The sequence below is a fragment of the Prinia subflava genome, chromosome 13 (assembly GCF_021018805.1).
Source record: "Prinia subflava isolate CZ2003 ecotype Zambia chromosome 13, Cam_Psub_1.2, whole genome shotgun sequence".
In the NCBI taxonomy this organism is placed as follows: Eukaryota; Metazoa; Chordata; class Aves; order Passeriformes; family Cisticolidae; genus Prinia; species Prinia subflava.
This window is the reverse complement of record NC_086259.1, coordinates 19,385,580-19,405,788: the sequence shown is the minus strand read 5'-3', so window position 1 is coordinate 19,405,788 and position 20,209 is coordinate 19,385,580. Positions and strand designations below refer to the sequence as shown.

Sequence of the window (20,209 nt, the reverse complement as noted above, 5' to 3'; positions counted from 1 at the left end):
CGTCCCGGCCCCATCCCGGCGCCTTCCGGGGTATCCCGGCCCGGCGTGGTCCCGGTGTAATCCCGGTGTGATCCCGCTGGAATCCCGGAGTATCCCGGCCCTGTGTGATCCCGGGGTATCCCAGCCCCGTCCCGCTGTGTTCCCGCTGGAATCCCCGGGTATCCCGTCCCCGCCGCCATGGGGAAGAAGGGGAAGCGCGACAAGAAGGGGAAAGGCGCCGAGAAGACGCTGGCGAAGATGGAGAAGAAGGTGTCCCGCAGAGCCAAGAAGGAGGAGGTGACGGCCGTGAGGGAGCTCTGGGGCAGGTTGAGGACAGGGCTGGGAGCAAAGGAGCGAATCCAGAGGGAAGCTGGATCAGGGAACCGCAGGATATAATGGTTTGGAAGGGACCCACGTGGATCGTCCGGTGCAGCTCCGCTCCTGCGAACACACAACAATCCCACATCTGCCTGAGAGCCTTGTCCAAACCTCCTTGAACTTGGACTTCAGGGACGCCCCTGGATCCCTGGGAGTGTTCCAGGCCAGGCTGGATGGGGCTTGGAGCAAGCTGGGATAGTGAAAGGTGTCCCTGCCATGGCAGGGGTGGGACTGGGTGAGATTTAAAGTCCCTCATTCTCTGATTCTGAGCAGGATCTTGCTTAAATCCCCTCCCGTCCCTCGCTGTGTGACAGCAGGTGTGAAAGAAGGACAGGAAAACACAGTTAAGGCTCCATCTTGCTTTCCATCCCCTTCGTCCTTTTCTTCTGGTCTTAAAAGCAAATGAGAATCTTTGTTTCTCGCAGTCCTAGAGGGGCTGCTCCTGTCTGAGCCTCAAAACTGTGACTTTTCCCTGGTAAAAACGTGATGTTCGTGGCCTAATTCAAAGCTTAAAGGCATGGAATTAGACGTCTCCTGGCTGCAGAGGCAAAATTCCCAGACTTTGGAAATTTCTGCTTGGACCACACCTTCAGAAAAATGACCTGAAGGGAGGAAATGAGCAGTGGGGTTGTAAGAGTTTTTAGGGGGCGGATTTTGGGTTTAATTGAGTAAAGTTGAAAGGGAATAAAGATGCACGAGGTTTCTCTGGACATAAAAGAGTTTCCAGTTGTATTTGAGCAGTTACTTTTCTTTTTAAAAAAGGGGAAAATGTGGGAGTGAGTGCTGGTTTTGTGTGTGTGTCAGGCTGCTCATGGCTGGCTTTTTCTTTGCAGGAGGATCTTGAAGCCCTGATAGCAGAATTCCAGAGTTTGGATGCTAAAAAGACCCAAGTAATTGAATCATCCTGCCCACCCCCCTCACCCAGGTGAGGGCTTGTGGGAGGCTTTGGCTGCTACTTCTGGAGCAGTTTGGGGTGCTTTTAAAGGCATTTGTTTATGTAAAGTTGTTTCCCAAAAGTGGAAGGTATAGCTGATATATGGAACACCTAGATTACTGAATTCATGGTTAAAAGAGACCAAAACCCTTTTTTTGGGCAGCAAAATTCACTTTTTAACCACCCTGTCAGCACAAGAGAGGCAAAGCAGGGTTAGATTTCAGGGCTTTGAGGGAAAATAAAAGTGAAGATGAAGTTTTAGAATTGAATTAGAGGGCTGAAAATAATTCAGAGCCCAAAGGATGTGTCATGAGGTAAAAAACACTTTGTTAATTGGGGTTCACAAACTTGGGGTATTCGGGAGACCAGTGACCAGCAGCAAGTGCAGAATAATGACACAGATAAATGGAGAGGAGACAGCCCAGAGTTCTGTGCCCTCATAAAAGTAATTTTTGTTCCTGCCACCCCAGCATTAAAATTCAGGAGCTCACGTCAAAGGGGGAGTTAAATCACAGAGTAACGTGTGCTCCTGAAATAGGAGAGCCTCTCAGACAGTGCCCAATCCATCTTGCTGGAAGTTTTGGAAGAAATTAATTTCTTTGGAGAAGTTTTTAGCCCTGGGGTGAACATCACAGCAGGGTAATTTGGCAGATGATGGAGAGACTTTTGTGGCTGGAGGGCAGAGGTGCTGGGGCCTGAGTTAAAGGTTCCAAGGTTCAGGATTTTACAGGACTTTCACATCTTTTTTTTCTATCCTCTTTTTTCCTTTCAGGTTGAACTGCTCCCTCTGTGCTCACCCCGAGAGAGACGAGCTGATCCTTTTTGGAGGTGAATATTTCAATGGCCAAAAAGTAATGTATACTTCATTTTCTTCTTCTTTATCTCCCCCCTCCCCCCTTTTCCTGTAATTTGCACGGGTCTCATTTGAAAAGAAATTCAAGGCAGAGTCATAAAATATGTATTTGTCCCTGAAAGAGAGCAAAATAGCCTTTTAATTCTGCCGTGGCTGTGTCTCATGGCTGAGCACTTGGCAGGAAGGAGACACGCTGGAACCCATTAAGGAGTCAGAGTGATTGTCTCAGCATCAATATTTCAGGGCTTCATAATTTCTCCAGACTTAATTGTAGCCATATCTGCCCCTCATTTGGGATAACGAGTGAAGAATCTCTTCCACTTCTCAAAACAAGATATTTCTGCACCTTTGCTGCTGGCTGCCTTGGAGATGGGAGCAGCAGCAAATTATTGCACTCAGGAACGCTCCTCTTCCTGAATTTCTGCAGCTTGCAAGTGCTTATTGTGCTCCTGGAGACAAACTGCTCTGGGAAACCCCAGCCTGGCAGTGATGTTTGGCCACCTCAGAGTTACCCAGTGTGATGAGCTGAACTAATTCTGCTTTTTTTTTACCACCTGGAGCTGTTCTTTGCTCTGGAGTTGAGCAGCTTTAACCTGAACCTCTGTGTTAAGCTCCAGCTTTTTAAATCCTCATATCTCCAGCTGTCACCAAGGGTTTGGGAAAGAACATTCCAGCCCAGTGGAAGAGTACAGGAGCTCGTTGTCCTCCTTCCCTGCCTGCTGAGGAGGTTGTGCTTTGCAATCTTCACCCAAATCCCCTGTGCAGAGCTGGGCTGAGCTGCTGTTTCCTCTCACAGACCTACCTGTACAATGAGCTGTACATTTACCACATCAGGAAGAACAGCTGGGCCAAGCTGGACATCCCCAACCCTCCCCCGAGGCGCTGTGCTCACCAGGTAAAGCCCAGGCTGCCAGAGCTGGGAGTGCTCTGAACAGGATTTGGGAGGAGGGGTTGAATTTTTACACTTCCTGAGAGTTTCTTGCCTCTCTCTGTTCTCCTGGGAATGATCTGCCAGTGGTGTCACTGCAGCTTTTCTGCCGGGACCTGTCCAAGGTGCTGTGGTCACTGGGTGTCCTCTGGCAGTGTTCAGTGTGGAATGAGGATCTGGGGTTGTGTCTGTTGGTTTGGCAGAGCTCAAGCAGAGCCAGGAGGGAGATTCTTCTTCAGAAATTAATTCTCTTTGCTGCATTCTACAACAAGGACCAGCTCAAATCCATAATCCCAGGGGGCCCTGAATTTCCAAGCCGGGATTTGACCAAAGTCCATTGTTCCCTTCATGGCCACAGCCCTAGATCCATGAACATCCCAGCCACTGCTGCCAGCAGGGAGCTCTTGGGCTCTTCCCCACCCCTCTGCAAATCCAGGTCACTGGCTGCTCATGAGGGTGGAGATTTTGGCTTTGTTTACTTCATGTGAACACCTGCACAGTAGGACCTGCACCAAAGACTTGTATTTTTTGCAGGTCTTTGCCCTCACCAGCTGATAGATTTTCTTACCTGCTGCAGCCAGCGGGTAACTGGTGCCTTCCCAAAGCTGCCACACAGGATGTGAATGTCCTTTTCCTACCCATCCCAAAGCTCCCTGGTAAGATCCAACATCCCAATTAGGTTCATATCCCTTTTTTACGTTACCAAGTGCCAGTCTTGCTCCCAGCTGTCTATCCTTGAATCGAAAGATTTTGCCTTGGTTTTGGGGCTACTTTGTGTTGTTTAAAATAGAGCTTGGTTTCAGAGGACACATTCCAGTAGCCAGCAGGTGGCTGTCGAGCAGCTCGATCCAAAGGGAGCAGCTCAGGAGCTGCAGCTGGATTCCAACAACAATAAACTGAGGAGTCCTGCTTCAGCAGTGTTTGCTGGCTGATAATTAATTGTGGTTTCACAGGAGACAGTTCAGCCTCATGAGCTGACTAGTTTGTCTTCCTTGTGGCTTTATATTTAATATATAGCTCAGAGTTAATCAGAAGTGTGTCTGTGGGTGCCAGCTGCATGTTTGCAGTTTTATTTGTCATCCCTGGGCTCTGACACACCACCCACTGTTGGAGTTGAGGTGAGAGGAGCTATGGGCAGGTGTTGGCAGCTGTTCAAGGAAAAGCTTTGGTTTTGTCATGAATTTCAAGCCAGCTCTTGGAAAGGTCACCCGCAAGTATGAGCAGGCTGTTGCATAAACCTTCCCTTTAAGCTTTTAAGCACTGGATGCCCGTGGAATTCAGGCACACATCTCCTTTGTTTAGGTAACTTCATGTTCCCACAAACCTGCCTGAAAGCACACCCTGGATTTTCTTATTTAATCATTTCATGTTTGGGCTGGTTTGTGGCAGGGCATGGTCCTGTGTGGGGCTAAAAATCTCTTTTTACAGGGAGAGACAGGCAGGGAATGAAGCCTTGTGAGGAAAGAGGTCATTAACCCAATGTTGAGCTGGGATGGGTACCCTGGAGAAAACACAAATTGAAATTTGCACAGCCACAGCATTTCTTGGGATTCTGGGGATCCCTTCCTTATTCCCTGGTCCTAACACAGATAATTTTAGTGAAGTGGAGTCTCGCTCTTCTCCCTGCTTTTAACAGAGGCATTTTGGTGCTGCTCTGTGCAAAAAAAAATAAAAAACCCTCTTTGCTATGACACAATCACAGCAATAACAGCCTCTCCTCTTGTCCAAATGTTGGACATTTCCTTCTTTATTTTGGGGTTTTTTTTGTTTTCTTTCTTTTGTTTGTTTGGTTTTGAACAGAGAGAGTTGAACAATTTTTGTTACATTAATCCCAAGGTGTTTCCTAGGACACTTTGAACTCCCCACAGGAGGTGGGAAGAGCCCAGCTCCTCGGCCAGCTCTGGGGAAGGTGTGCTAAACCACGAGCACCTTTTGATCCAGATTCTCCTCCCTTCAGCCCCAGAGAGCTGCTGCTGCTCCCTGGGATTTGGAGCCGTGTGCTTTTCTGTGCCTGCTTTGGAATCCTGCTCTGATGCAGCTCTTCTTGTCCTGCAGGCAGCCGTGGTGCCCACGGCTGGGGGGCAGCTCTGGATCTTCGGGGGGGAGTTTGCCTCTCCCAACGGGGAGCAGTTCTACCACTACAAAGACCTCTGGGTCCTGCACTTGGCCACCAAGACCTGGGAGCAGATCAAGTAAGTGCTGGCCCCTCATGTCTGCACCACACTTTGCCAAGAGGTTTGGATCTCAGTGATCCCTGAGATCCTGGGGTTCAGTGGCTCTCTGGCCTCATGAGGAGCTGTGCCAGTGTGATCCAGGTCTGATTCCTGGTCCAGTGCTGGGATTTCCCAGCTCTCCCTTAAATACAGAGGTGCCTGTGCTCAAAGGGGTGGAGAAGACACCTCCAGAAAGATGTGGGAATGAGAGATGTATTCCAAGTCTGTTGAGACCAAAGCTGTTTATTTCATACCTAATTTTTGGGATATGGCTGTGCCTTAGTGTTACTTAACTGAAGGGAAGAGTATCATGAACAGCTCTCTATTTCCAGACACCCCAAACTGGTGTTCTGCTTTCCTGGGTTCCTCCAGTGGGGGCTGGTGGAGCAGTGCAAGGATCTCCCAGTTTTGCACCATTCCCAGTTTGTGTCTACCCAACCTCACTCCTGGTAACTGGCGTTTGCTGCCTTGAGATTCCTTGGGATAAACAAGCCAGTAATTCAAGCCTGTCAAAGGAAACAGGTGCCAAAAGTTTTGACAGGAGTGAAGGTGTAAATATTTTCAGTGGATCTGGCCCAAAGTCTTCTGTTGATGTTTCTTTAACCTTTGTTACCGAGAACCTTCACACAGACCAAGGAATAATTCCATGTACCCAGTGTGCTGCCAGTGTTATCTGAGTAAATGCCAGGTGACAGACATGGGGTACAGGCTAGTGTGGGCTTTAGAAAACGTCATTTTAATGTGAATAATAAAGTAATAAAATTAATTATTCATAAAGAATGTCTGGACAAGAGAGGCAAAGTTTCTGTTCCCATGGGAAGGATCACGAGTGCCCCATTCCAGGTGGGTTTGATGTGTTGGTTTGTCCACGATGACCCTGCTGTGATCTAAACATGAAATTCTAGGAGGTCTGGTTATTCCAGCCCCACAGTTTAGATTCCAGACAATGGTGTTGTCCTTCCTGGCCTACAATTCCTGCCACAAACCATCCTGGTGCCGTGAGGGGCTTGATCCTGAAACCCTTGGGAAGAGAAAACCTTGACTAACTGTGAGAACTTCCCTGTGCTGGGGAAGTGCAGCTCCATTTTCTCCCAGCACAGAGCACAGTGGTGCCAGGCTGCCTGACAGAGTTAAAAGTTGCTAAATTTAGCAAGGTTTAGCTGTGTTTCCTTGCATTTTGCATGCACAAAGATGATCCAAACACAGCAAATCCCAGCCCGTTAGAAGCCGTGCCAGCAGCTGACTTTGACTTAGTGCAGCCACCTTATCTTGTGTGTGATGCACGAGGTTTCCTCAGTCCGTGAACTGTTTGTTACCCTGCCTTGGAGCAGCAATATTTTAACCTAATTGCCTCATTCCTTCCTAGAGAGAACATTCCCACTCAGCTCTCCGTGGCCCAGTGCACTCCCTCAGGGAAAGACAGGGAGCATCCTTGTGCTTGGGAATTGCCTCTTCCCTCCTCTGGAGCTCCCTTCACTGGAATCCTGGAATGCTGGTGATAGCTCCTGTAGGATTTGGTGGGATGTGGTGCTATGAATTTCCCAGTTTCACCAGTTTAACTGGAGCAGTCCCTGCAGTGGGGGATGGCCCAGCACAGGCTGGGTCTGATGGATGCCTCTCCTTGCCCACCAGAAGAATCAGGTCCTGCCACACCAGGTAGAAGGTGTGGAAAGAAAAGGGAGTTTTGGTGTCAATCAAGTAGATTGTCAGCCCAGAAATGAGTTTGTCCTTTGGTAGATCAGGATCCAGGTGTGGATTGACTTTGCAAGGGGTTGGAATTGAGGATTTGGGGCCCTGTGCCAGTTGTGTTTTCCCTGTTTTACTTCCACCTGAGTGTCCAGACACAAGGGGACAGGATCTGTGTGTGCCACTGACCCCAGCACTGGGACATTCCCAGGGAAAGGAGTAAAACACCACGAATCCCGAGTTCAGCTTCCTCTGCAGGATAAAAGTGCTCTGTCCTCTGGTGCCCCTGTGATGGGATGTTCTCTTCATCCCCACTTTTGTTATTATTGAACGTTCCCAAGCTTCACCTGAGCATCCCCTGGATGAAGAGGCAGCTCCTGTAGCCACTGGGACAAGTAATTCATGAATCTGGGGGCTGAATTCAGCTCTGGTTTGTTACTACAAGTCCCAGAGTAACTCCACAGGCAAAAGAAAATTCCTTATGGAGCAGCTCAGACCAGCCTCATGCTGTACATGTGTAGAGCCAGTCCTTAGCCAGACTTTTTCATCTATTTTTAAAAAAAGTCTGCAGAATTTACAGCTCCCTCCCACCAGTCTGCTTTCTGGTGGCAACCCCATGAAAAAGAGCATTAATCACCAAGTCTGGGGAACCATTTCCAAAATGTTTCTTTGGGACCAGGAGCACTGGAACAGGTAAAAGGGAGGAGTCTGAATTTGGGAAACAAGTTACAGGAAGATCATCCAGGAGTGGGAATGAGGTTCTGCATCACTGCCAGTCCTGCCTGACTGTGCCATTTGTGCCTTGGAGTTAAATCTGCATTGGTGGGAGCTCAATTAAAACACATCAATGAATAAACTTTTATTGATTTTGAACTCAGAGGAAACCTGTTTGAGAAAAAGGCACGAGATATTCTCCGAGAACAGGATTTTAGTGCTCGTGTTGGGTTTTAATTCATCCTCTCCTTAAAAAAATAAAACAGTGATTTAAAAAGTCCCATCTTTTGGAGTAATGACACAAGAGCTTTATTACAGCAAGAGAAAATACTGATTTCAGGTCTTGATGAAATTAATACCAGAGGTGCTGTTCTGCAGGGTGATACTTAAAGATCCAGTAAATGCTTGGAAAAACCTCCTCTCTGTTAGAATAAAGTGTCCAAGCAATCAATATTAATTCAGTCTTCCCCAGACGCTGCTGTACTGGTGGAGTTTCTCATTATCACCGGGGTGAGGTTGTCATTTTCCGTGGTGAATAAGGGCCCTCATTTTCTCTCTCCACAGAAATCCATCACCACATTCCCAGCTCCCTGCTGCCACTCCAAGTGTGGCCGGGGGGGTTGTGCCTTTGGGCTTTGCTGCTGTTTTCAACTTTATTTATTTAGGCCCTGATTGTGCAATCACTTCCACACCTTGAAGGAGGAACCTTGCTGGGCTCAGTGCTGCCAGCTGGGAACTTTGGGAGACTCCTCAGCAAGGGAAAATGGGATGGATTCATCCATGGGGGCAGAGAACACACACAGCAAACCCTCTTTGGCCTAAAGTTGGCTTTTTGGAGAGTTGTTGGAGTTGTTTTCGTTGCTCTCATGTGATGCTGGGGGTGAAGGTGAAGGAAGGAAGGTGAATCCATGCTGGAATGGTGTCCTGCTGCCCAGCTCCTCAGCAGCCTTTGGGATGGGACAGATGGAGGAGGTGTTCCTTGTTCCTGGAAATGGAAGCAGCACATTTAACTGGAAGGCCAGGAAAGCTTGGAAGAGCAGAACAGGATTGTGTGGCTGCTTTTGAGTGTGTAGGATCACAAAGTGAGTCACTGAGTCATGGAATGGTTTGGGTTGGAAGGGACCTTAAAACTCCTCTTGTTCCAATCCACCTTCCACCATCCCAGGCTGCTCCAAGCCCCATCCAGCCTGGCCTTGGACACTCTCAGGGATCCAGGGACAGCCACAGCTTCTCTGGGCACCTGTGCCAGGAAGAATTCCTTCCCAACATCCCGTCTATCCCTGCCCTCCTTCAGCAGGATAATGATGATAGTGATTGTTTTGCTGCAGTGCCTTTGTTCTTGAGGAAATCTGGGTAATTCTTGAAGTGTTTTCCCTGGTTTGGTGTCACAGCCAGGCTGCAGGTGGGTGAGGGGAGGTGCTGTGGGTAATAATGTGATTTCCTGAGACACTGAGGGAGGGCAGGTGTCAGAGGCAGGCTTTGTGTCTTGGTGCTTGGAGAAAACACCTCGGTTTGGAGTGACTTCCCTGCAATTGTCAAGTGCTGTTCATTAAACTCTCCTGAAGAATCAGCTCCTGAGTCATCACTGAAAAGACTCAGGGTGCTGTTAGGGTGGTTTATCTCTAGGAATAAAGCTGTGCTGCAGTCCTGAGAGTTCCAGGAGGAACACCCATCCTGTTCTGGAGAAAAGCAGACCCATGTTTCCAATGGTTCCATTTCCAGGAGAGGCTGGGGCCAGCTCAGCTGCCAGTGACTTCAGTAAAAATGGCCTGATGCACTGCCAGGACAGGGGATTTTGCTGATAAATGGAATTTCTTTGTGTTTCAGGGCACCAGGAGGGCCCTCTGGACGAAGTGGGCATCGGATGGTTGCGTGCAAAAGGCAGCTGATCGTCTTTGGAGGTTTCCATGAGAGTGCAAGGTGGGTGCTGGGAGTTTGAGTCCTCCTTAAGAAAGGCAACAAAATTCACCAGTAACAGAAATCTGGGTGTTAATGGGAGGGTTATCCTCAGCAGGATTGGACTGAGCTAGGTTTTTGTGGTAGAAAGACAAGGGATCTTGATTTAAAGTCTTTGGGTGTGGGAGCAATCATTGTGAAGCAGCTGCCCATCCTTGTAGCCAAAGCTCAGCCCAGCACTTTTGGTCCCTGAATCTTGTCAGATCCTTTTCTTATAGAAACACTTTTCCACTGGGGGCTGTGAGCAGAGCTCTGACGTGCAGTTTTATCCTGAGTGTCCCCATCACAAAGTGTGCTGTGCCCATGTGCTCTCTGCAGAGATTTCATCTACTACAACGATGTGTATGCCTTCAACCTGGACTCCTTCACCTGGAGCAAGCTGGCTCCTGCAGGGATGGGGCCTGCTCCAAGATCTGGCTGTCAAATGACTCCCACCCCCGAGGGCAACATCATCATCTATGGAGGCTACTCCAAACAGGTTGGGACACTTTGTGCTAAGTCAGGGGTTGTCCACAGGCTGGGAACCAAAACAGGCATCTTCTAATTCTGCTTTTTTTCATGCACTTCTGCTGATTGAGGGGCTCATCTTGGTTCAGGTGATTTCTCTATTTTCCCTGCTGTTCTAATCCAGCAGAAAGAATTGATATCACTGAGGGAGGAATAAGCAGCTGGGAGAAATGACATTTTTTGGCAACTTAAAGCATTCTCTTTGTGCTTCAGCACTTGCAGGTTAGAAGCAGCAGTTACCAGGAGACTTTTATTTTGTGCCATCAGTGGCAGAGGTGAGGAAGCAAACTCAATAAGCCAAAAAAGACTTTTTCTAAGAACCAGGCTCCTCCAGCTCTGCTCCTTGCTCTGTTAATCCTGGGAGTTTCTACCAGAGAGCACATTCCTCATTGAGCAGGTATCCCTGAGTCCGTGCTGGGCAGCAGGAAGGAAGAGTTTCATTGAGCAGAAGGCTCCTGCACAAGCTTTTCATGTTGGGAATGCAGGCAGAGGCCCTGGACCCTGCTGCTCCCGTGGAAAGGCAGCAGGGGAGGAGGACGCCTTGTTCTTCTGAGGGGAATAAATGAACAAAGGAGGGGAGAGAAGGGAGTTGGTCTCTTTGTATATTTAGAAGCGTTTGTGCCTCTTCAGGGCCTGAGCTTCGGGCTCTGCCTCATCGCAGTAACCACACAGAGCCTTTTCCACCTGAAAGGGCTTTTTGTGCTCTTCCCCTCTGTGTGCTCACTGCTGAGGGTGGGGAGGAAGGGGCTGCCTGCTCTGCTGGCTGTGGAGCTCTCCTGGAGGCAGCTGGGCTCCAAGGGCCCCATGGAAATAGAACAGTCACCCGTGTTTGCAGCTGGTTCTGTTCTGCTGCTGCTCTGGCTTGGTGAGAGCTGATAAAAATGAAGGAGAAGGGATGGGGGGAGTGCAAAGCTGCCCTCGGCCTTTGGCAGGGCACTGGGCAAGGATGAGAGCTGGGGGAAGTTCTCTGCAGCTTTTCCATTAGAACAGACACTCCATGAAAGCAAAGCAGACATTCCATTAAAACAAGGCATTTTTAACAGAGGTTAAAAATCTCCTTCCTTTGTCATGTGGAGGGCTCTGTGTGCTTCCCTCTGATGGGCCATTCCTGCCAGGCTCTGCTTTTGGAGCACAAACTGACCAAAGCTGTGGACAGAATTTTCTCTGCAGCCTTCAGCGTGCTGCTGAAAATTAAATTCAGCAGGATATGGCCCCTCTAGGAGAGACCCAATTCTGTTAATGTGTGGCTATTTAATTCTCATTGTGTCTTCACTTAGAGCTGATTGTGGAGCTGAGTGTCTGGGTTTGCTTTGAAGTGAAGAAAATGTGTTTGCCTGGGATACTCTTGGGAGAAGGTAGACATGGAGAAAACAATACTTAATTAGAGTTGGGCAGCTACAGGAGAGGACTTAGTCCTTGTCTCGAGCTACAAGGGCAGATACTCCAGTCAGGGGTGCTATGAAGGCATTTTTGGGGAGTCTGAAGGCATTTTTACATCTAAAACCAGGCAGATATCCAAGCAAAGCACCATTCCTCAACTGCAGAGTGTTCTCAGGAGAGGCAGGACGAAGTCACACGTGATGGGAAATTTTAAAGGGAAGAGGGAAGGAAAATCATAACAGCTCTTCTTTTTGAATAGGAACATAATTGCAGGAGGAGGGTGGTGGCAAGGCAGGGCTGCTCTCCTGTGATGGGCAGGGAGCTGGGAAGGCAGAAACAGAGTTTTGGTGCCTGCTTCGAGTTCCTGGACTTGCAGAAATGATGTTGGGAGTCTCTTCTCAACAACATGTCAGTCCAGGGCTGAATTCCCTTCATGGGAATTCATGGATTAAAAAGTCTCTTTCCTGGCTGGGGAAGTAGAGGCAGAGAAGATGGAGTCTGTTGTCTGAAGCACTCCAGGACCTGCCTGCAGAACCTTGGTCCCCAGATGTGGCTTTGCTGTGCCAGCCACTGGATTTTCCTGAGTAAACCAGGCTGCAAATGTGAAAAAGGAGCTTTCCAGCCCTGGGTGTGACTGCCTGGAGACGCTGGTGCCTGATCTTTTAGAAAGCAGGATTCTCAGTGCTGTGCACAGTGGTGTCTCTGTTCCTGTTTCCTCAGCGGCCTGCAGATGATAAAGACAATTCCTGTGCTCTCCTGTGGAGGAGGATGTTGTGGGTGCTGCCAGCCCTGCCTAGGGCAGACCTCAGAATGCCCAGAGGGGCTCAGACCTGCTCTCCTGCTGATCCTGAAGATGTGCTCAGCCCTTTGCTGCTGCAGCGAGCTGCATTTTGGGCTGTGTGAAGCACCGAGGCCTCTCCATTGCTAGGCAACAGAGGGGCTGGAGCTGCTGCTGCTCTACCTTGCAGGTGCAGCCTACAGGCCAGGGGAGGGCTGGAGCTACTGTGGGCAGGGCTTTGGGATGCTGGAGAGGGCTGGGCTGTGGGGATCTTGTTGTTTTGGGGTTTTTTTAGTGGCAGTCGTCACAAAGCTGAAGTGGATTCTGCTGGGAGATGTGGAAGTGTCTGAATTGTAAGGTCTGATGGGACTGATTCCCTCTTTAGCTCTGCCTGCTGAATGCTTTTGCTATTTGGATGTTTCTGAACGCTGTTGATCTCCTGTCAGACAATTTTAGCACATGGAAAATCCTGATTTAGCACTTCTCAAGCTCTCCGTGCCTCAGTTTCTTTGCAGCCTGTCAGCAGAGGTGGAATTTTCAGCTGATACCTGTAAAGCTCTTGTAACTCCCCCTGTGCCTGCACGTGCAAACCACAGGCTGTCCACAGTGGATATCCCAGCCAGTTCTGTGCTGGAAAACAAACACCTGGAACTTCAAGGCACAAAGGACAGGGGGCAGCAGGAACCTCCTGTGAGGGATGGAATGATTTACTCAGGGCTGACTTGTCCTGGCTGGGAGGGGATGGATCTCTCCAGCAGCTGGAAGTGTCTGTGACAACAAAAAACCAACTCCCTCTCCACCTCATCGGGGTTTTCTGAGCCCAGGGAGCTTTGTCATGTTGCACATGCAGCGTGTTTACTACAGGGAGCTTTCCAGGAGAAAGAAATGTGGTTTTTCCACACAGCTTGGGTGGTTGTGGAGCCAGCTGCTCTCTCTTGTGTTTGCTCTCTTGCCTCTCACGCAGTGCTGTGTTCCTCACACTTAACCTGAGTGGAGTTGTACAGTGCCTGGAACACACTTCCCTCTCTTCTCCCTAAGGAGAATTCCCTCCCAGGAATTGGATACCAGGCCCTGCAACAACAAAACCTGCCAGGTACAGGCGTGCAGCAGGACTCTCACCCTGAGGACTGGGCCCAGCTGGTTTTAATCCCCTGTGACAATTTATTTCTCTTCTCTGGGTGCTGAAATCCCTGCATCCTGTAGTCTCCATACAGCTCCTCTTCCTGAGGGCTGGACCCTGGGATCCAGTGCTGGGATCCAGTGCTGGGATCCACTGCTGGGATCCTGGGAGCAGAGTCCCTCATGCCAGCAGTGCCATGGCCCCAGGAGGACGGGAATTACAAGGAGGCAGGAGCTGTGCAGGAGGGATGGGTGGATAATGACATTAGTAACACACCTCCTGCAGTGGTGTGGCACAGAGCTGCCTTGGGATGCTGCTGTTGCCATGAGCACTGGGATCCAGGGCTTGCAGGGAGAGGAGCAGGGGAATCACACTGAAAGTCAGGCAGTTAATGGCTTCTGCTGAGCTTTAATTGCTTCTGCTGAGCTTTCTCCTTGTCCTTGCTGCTGTCTTGCTGTTGCCTTTTGTAGGGATGGGAGGTGGGGTTCCTGCCAGCTGCAGGGGGACAGAGCTGTCACCTCTGCCTGTGCTGGCTCAGGTGGGTGACAGGGACACAGCCTGGGCTGGTCACAGGGGTGGGCCACTGGTCCTTGCAGATCAGAGCTTGTGCAGAGGGCAGTGCAAGCCCTGGAAAGTTGTCACACCCCACTTTGGGGAGTGGGAATCTGCTCCTTTTGCAGGAGTTAAATCAGTCCCTGAGAGCACCTGCTGCTGTCAGGGCCAGAGTAAAAGGCAGGAGCTTCTGTTGGCTCTTCTTGGCTCTTCTGTTTCCTCAGTGCTGCCCACCCTTCCTTTGTTTGTTCAAACCAGTTGGTTTGAATCCCCTATGACAATTTATTTTGCTCTGGGTGCCAAAATTCCTGCGTCCCCTGGTCTCCACACAGCCACAAATCCCCAGAAATCTGTGCAGCGGCCTGGAGAGCCCTTCCTGCTGGTCAGGCAGGAATTCTGGCACATCACAGGGACTATCCCTGCTTTGAATCCTGTGGTTTGGAGCTGCCTGATGCTCCTCTCCTTGCCCAGTGCCAGCGTTTGCATTTTCAGTCGGATCCCCTGTGTGATTTGGCCACTGGAGCTGTTTCCCTGAGCACCCCTGTGTTTCCTTTCCCTGCAGAGGATCAAGAAGGATGTGGACAAAGGCACCCTGCACACAGACATGTTCCTGCTGAAGGCTGAAGGGGCAGGCAAGGAGGAAGGTGAGCACTGCAGCCCTGGCAATGCAAATCCTCTCCTTTCCTTGGAATAACGCTCCAAAAAATCTGGAACCAAATTCCCCTCTCAGTGATAACCTCTATGCCCTAGTGCTGGCTCAGGAAGAAATGCAGGAAAAGAGATTTTAGTGGTGTTTTTTTCTTTCAGTTTGTATGTGGGAGGGAATTAGAACATTTCCAGATTCCTGTTTCTGGGACATTTTGGTCAGTGCTTTCCTGTCCCACAACAGAAAATCTTTGGGGTTGCAGAATTCTCCTGTGGGGGAGTATTCTTGGTACCTGCTAAAGCTGCTCCATCCCTCCTTCCTCAGCTGGAGAAGGGAGAGAAAATCCAATGGGAGGCTCATGGATTGGGATAAGGACAGGGAGGGATCACTCAGCTCTTTCCCTGCAGGTTGGGCCCCTTCCATGGGGTACAATCCTTCTGGAACAGATTGATCCACTGTGGGTCATTGGTTATCTTTGACTGGAACAGAAATTCCATCACTTTCCTGAGGAGGTTTTCTCCTTGACTCAGGCCACGGGACAGTTTTCTTGGAGCTGAATTTCTAAAATGTTAAAATGGTGATTGATTTCTCCAAAGCTGGCTGTCTGGGATGGGATTTGGGGAGGAGGGTTGGTCCCCAGCACTGTCTGGATTCCAGCTCCTGTTTGCATTATTCCTATTTATGGTTTTATCTCGTTGGAATTGCAGTTCCTTCAGAAGCACAGGGCCTGGCAGTGCCTCACCCAGCCTGCATTTCAGGGATTTGCTCTGAAGTCAGAGTAGAAGGGATTGGAGAAAAGCAGAGGGATAGAGCACAAGTCTTGTCCTGCTGCTGAGCCCTCCTTTAAAGCCTGCTCGGGGCTTTTTGGGATGATCTGTGTTTATTTTTGGGGGTAGGGCAGCGGTGCAGGGTGGCAGGAGAGGTGGAGAGAACTGGTGGAAGGTGGGAGGGCTCCATGGGGTAACTGAGGGACACCTTGTGCTGCTTGAGGGCTGCGTAAGGTGCAGACACTTTCAGGAGTCTCCTTGCTCCAGAAAGCCCTGAAAACACCCTGAGGGTGCCGTGAGAACATCCCAAACAGGGCTGGAATTCCCTGCTGGAATGCTGGGGGGCTTTGGAACACAGGAGCAGGATTCTCCTGTGCTGATGCTCACGTTTGTTCCCTCCACTGCAGACAGGTGGAGCTGGAGCCGGCTCAGCCCCTCCGGAGTGAAGCCCCCTCCCAGGTCCGGCTTCGCCGTGGCCGCTGCTCCCAACAATCGCTGCCTCCTGTTCGGGGGGGTGCACGATGAGGAGGAGGAGGAGAGCATTGAAGGGGACTTCTTTAATGACATTTATTTCTATGACATCGGGAAGAACCGCTGGTTCCCTGCACAGCTCAAGGTCTGGGGCTAAATACAATCATTTCATCACATTTTTTGTGCCTGGTTTGGGTGGGAAGGGACCCTAAAGGTTCTCTCATTCCACCCCTGCCATGGGCAGGGACACCTTCCACCAGCCCAGGTTGCTCCAGGCTGCCCTTGGACACTTCCAGGGATGGAGCAAGGATTTTTCTCTCTTTTTGAAGGAATCCTGTGTTTCTGCTAGCTCAGGGTACACCTGAGCAATCCCTCTCCTCCAGGAATCCCATTGCCCCATTATTGTGGGATGTAAAATGAAGCAAAGCAGCTTGAAAACTTAATTCTGGTGTTTTGCTGAAAGCCCTCTCCAGGCTGATGAGTCTGGAACATGAGGAGAGTTCACTCAAAGCTGCTGTGAAAAGATTTTGGGGTCAAACTCCTCCCTCTTCTCCCCAGTGCTGATGAGCTACCACAAGAGATGAAATATTAACCTTGGCTCCAAGAGCTTCCGAGCTCAGCTCAGCTCTTTGATTGTGTTTGAACCACTCTCACAGGCCAAGGGAGATGCAAACCTGGTTCAGCTTCTCCTTCCCCCTGCCCCTTCCTGGCTTTGTAGTCCAAATGGAGAAGTCAATCCCATAATAACAGGCAAACATCCACTCAGCTGGTTGCTCCAGCTTTCCCAAACTGATTGTTTAGCAGCCCTTTCACAGAGTTCTTCCAAGGCCTGGAGTGCTGCCTGGTAATGGGCTGTAATTTAGCACCCAGCAATTGTTGTGATTTCAGGAAATGGGGGTTTCTTTCCCCTGTCACAGAGCAGTGGCCTCTGTGTGTTGGTGGCACCTGGGAGCAGGAGAGCTGCTCCTCTCTTAGCAGAGGAGGCAATTCCACACCCTGGATTCTCCAGGATCTTCACTGTTCCTTGTTTTAGCTTGGGAGAAACGCTGTAGGAGGAACTGCACTGATCACTGGAGACTTTAAATTGTGATGAAAACCAGGGATTGTTCCTTCCCTGCAGCAGCACCTGTGCTGTTTGTGTGAGCTGCTGCTAGGTGCAGGCAATTCCCTGCATTAAATCTGCTTTAATTGCTGTTCCCAGGGCCCAAAGTCGGAGAGGAGGAGGCGCAGGCGTGGCAGACAGGCTGAGGCTGAGGCTGCTGGCGAGGAGGAGCTGCAGCTGCCACCTCCCCAGGGGCCCCTGGAGATCGTCAAGGAGGTGGTGGCAGAAGATGGCACCGTCATGACCATCAAGCAGGTGATCCCTGCAGCTGCAGGAGACCGGGACAGGTCTGGCTCAGAGGAGGAGGAGGAGGAGGATGAGGAGGAAGGAGCAGCCCTGGGCCAGCCTGTGGAGCCGTGCCCACGCTCCAGTGCCATGGTGGCAGTGAAGCACGGGGTCCTCTACGTGTACGGGGGCATGTTCGAGGTGGGTGACCGCCAGGTGACCCTCAGTGACCTGCACAGCCTCGACCTGCACAGGATGGAGCAGTGGAAGGTGCTGCAGGAGATGGATCCAAGTAAGCTCTGCTGCTGGGAGCTCTCCCTGTGCCTTCGGGGGAGAAAACAACTGTGGGCCTTCCCCAGGGAGGGTGAGAAGCCTTTGGGTGGAGGATTTCCCTGGATAGGAAAAAGTTTGTGTGATAATGCAGTGTCTTACCTGTGTGGCCCAGAGCTTTGGGGTGACTGCAGAGTCAGCTCTGTACTTGGAAATTTAAGAGGGAAACAGAGTTGTGGTGGCATGAGCCATCCTGGGAATGCTGCTGTGCCAGGCTTTCCACTCCTCCAAGTAACAGGGGTGCTCCTGCCTGTCCCCACTGGCTCAGGGCAGTGCAGAGCACGTGGGCATTCCCTGGGGTTCTCTCTTTGTACCTTAATTATCTCTTTGTACCTCTCTTCTCTTTCCTTTCTCACCCAAGAAACCCAGGAATGGCTGGAGGAGTCAGAGTCAGATGAAGAGGAGGATGATGATGTGGAAGGTGCAGAGGGAGGGGAGGAAGAAGAGGAGAGCTCTGAAGAGGAGAGTGAAGATGAGGAAGGTAACTCTAATAAATGCTGTCCCCGTACCAGTCTGAAGTGGGGTTTAGTGCAGTGCCTGGTTCTCTCCCTGGCACCCAGGTGAATTTTCCAGCACAAGCACCTTTCCTAATACTTTACTCTTGGAATAAAAGAGAAGTTTTCCCCGTTGCTGGTAGATTTTCCAGGCTGGTGTGGCCCTGGCGAGCTGTGTGTGACCCCTCTGTGTCCCTCTCTGTGCCCAGGGGAGCAGCAGCACCCGGCAGTGCAGCCTGGGGAGGTGCAGGCCCAGTACGTGGGCAGGACTGAGCAGTACTGGCTGGGGCTGGCCCGCAGCCACATGGGCCCCGAGGCCAAGGACAAGAAGGTGCTCAAGGTGGCTCATGCCATGGCCAAGACTTTCTATGAAGATCCCGTCCACAATTCCTGAGGCTGCTCCAGGAGTGAAGGAACGTGCTGGGAGCAGAGCTCAGTCCTGCTGGGCTCAGAGTCCATCCTGGCCTCCAGCCTTGCCCAGCTCTGCGCTGACCATCCCGGATGGATGCTCTGGATCTGCTGTCACTCCTGGGAATGCTGTGGGAGGGTCCTGAGGAACAGGATTGCTGTGCAGGCACTTGTTCTGCTCAGCTTGGGCTGGACTTTGTTGTTCCAAAGTTGTTTGGGGTCTGTCCAGACAAACTGTGCACATGACAATGGTTCACTGGTCCCAAATTCCTGACTGGGTTGGGACGTGTCTCCAGGGGTTCTTACAATAAACTGACTTGGTTACATCATCTTGTTTTGCTCAGTGAATCCCACCCCAGCTTTTGTTCTTGTTTTCCTCCCGGTGTGGAAGAGGGATTTCAGTTCCTGCTGAGATCTGCAGGCAGTGCAAAGTGCACCAGCAGATCTGAGATGCCTGGAAAAACCTGGGAATCCTTTCCTGCCTCACCTGTGAGATGCACTCACAGAAACCTCTTCCTTTTCCATGTTTGGCCTTTGTGGAATCTCCCAGTTCACTTTTTCCCCCTGTTGGCCCAGCTGTCCTGCAAGTGACCTCTTCCTGACCAGTGAAATGTCCACCTGCAGGCCAGGAAGGCGTGGGCTGATCCAGGGTTTATTTTCCAGCCCCTCTCCTCAAGGCATCCCTTCCTTCCCAGCAGAGGAGTGCTGTGTCCTTGGGGACAACAGATGGGATCCAAGTGTGAGCTGCAGCAGCCAGGTGATGCCTGGAGGTGCCAGCAGGGCTGGCTGTCCTTGTGCAGGGAATTCCAGGTGCCCTGGAATTGTGTGTTGCTGTGGCAGGGCCATCCCCAGGGCCGCAGCTCTCCGGAGAGCAGGGCTGGGATCCGCCGGGATAATTGGGACAGAAGGAAGATTAAATAGAGCTGACAGGGAGCTTTAATTGGTGAGATAAAAACGTGTCTGACAGGGAGGGACCTTCCCCACTAAATAACCAGTGAGAGGTGAAAACAAACCATTTATTGAGGACCTGGGAGAGGAGAAAACAAAGCATTTATTGATGATCTGGGAGAGGTGAACACGAAGCACTTCTTTAATCCAGGAAGAGTCCCTCGTGCTTGCTCAGTCACTCACCCTGTTGTCCTCTCACTGGGGTAAATTCACATCTTTCTGTGCAAAGTTTTGAGGGGTTTGGCACTCCCTGGGAGGGTGGGCAGGCCCTGGCACAGATTCCCAGAGCAGCTGTGGCTGCCCCTGGATCCCTGGAAGTGTCCAAGGCCAGGCTGGAGCAGCCTGGGACAGTGGAAGGTGTCCCTGGCAGGGGTGGGATAGGATGAGCTTTAAGATCCCTTCCAACCCTTCCAATTCCATGATTTCTGTGATTCTCCCACTGCTGCAGCCACTCAGGAGCTGTGCAAGGAGCTGTTCCTAACCCAGTAAAACCTTCCTTTTGTCAGGATTCTGTTCATGTAAACCTCTCATCCCCAGCTCAGGAGATCCCATCCCATCCCTGCTCCTTCCTGCCTTAGCACAGCCCTCTGGAGCCAGTGACAGCTTCCAAAAATCCCTGCTTCCCATCCTCCCGTACTTGCCAAAGCTGCCGTGAGTAATTAGTCCTTAGGTCTCAATTAAGCCCTTCACCGTGGATCCCACCCTGTTTCTCCTGTCGCTCCTCCCCTTCTGATGCAGTCTGGATGTTTTCCTGGCATGGAAATCTCAGGATCTCTGGGAGCTGGGGCTCTGGAGAGTGCTGGAATCTGGGTCTGGAGTACAACAACCCAGACACCAGAT

The 20,209-nt window shown here is 50.7% G+C and overlaps 1 protein-coding gene across 2 annotated transcripts; it reads left to right on the top strand.

Annotated features, from left to right (window-relative positions):
• Positions 1 to 18,745, top strand: KLHDC4 (kelch domain containing 4). Of its 2 annotated transcripts, none has more exons than XM_063410777.1 (12): positions 1 to 276; positions 1,191 to 1,282; positions 2,064 to 2,142; positions 2,941 to 3,039; positions 5,128 to 5,264; positions 9,513 to 9,605; positions 9,960 to 10,119; positions 14,541 to 14,622; positions 15,799 to 16,007; positions 17,064 to 17,481; positions 17,881 to 18,000; positions 18,223 to 18,745. In XM_063410777.1, exons 1-12 carry the CDS (start codon positions 178 to 180, stop codon positions 18,405 to 18,407), a joined length of 1,773 nt encoding a protein of 590 aa, XP_063266847.1. In that variant the 5' UTR covers positions 1 to 177; the 3' UTR covers positions 18,408 to 18,745. The 2 variants fall into 2 exon arrangements, with proteins under 2 accessions (XP_063266847.1, XP_063266848.1); XM_063410778.1 differs by lacking the exon at positions 1 to 276 and adding an exon at positions 3,607 to 3,728 and having other exon boundaries at positions 1,209 to 1,282; positions 2,064 to 2,119.
• The last annotated feature ends 1,464 nt before the right edge of the window (positions 18,746 to 20,209 follow it).

Bases quoted from the DNA above. Each gene is read 5' to 3' on its own strand.
- KLHDC4 (XM_063410777.1), top strand. From the start codon at position 178: ATGGGGAAGAAGGGGAAGCGCGACAAGAAGGGGAAAGGCGCCGAGAAG. The intron at 16,008-17,063 runs GTCTGGGGCTAA...TGCTGTTCCCAG, and splicing joins GGTTCCCTGCACAGCTCAAG to GGCCCAAAGTCGGAGAGGAG. The intron at 17,482-17,880 runs GTAAGCTCTGCT...TTCTCACCCAAG, and splicing joins GCTGCAGGAGATGGATCCAA to AAACCCAGGAATGGCTGGAG.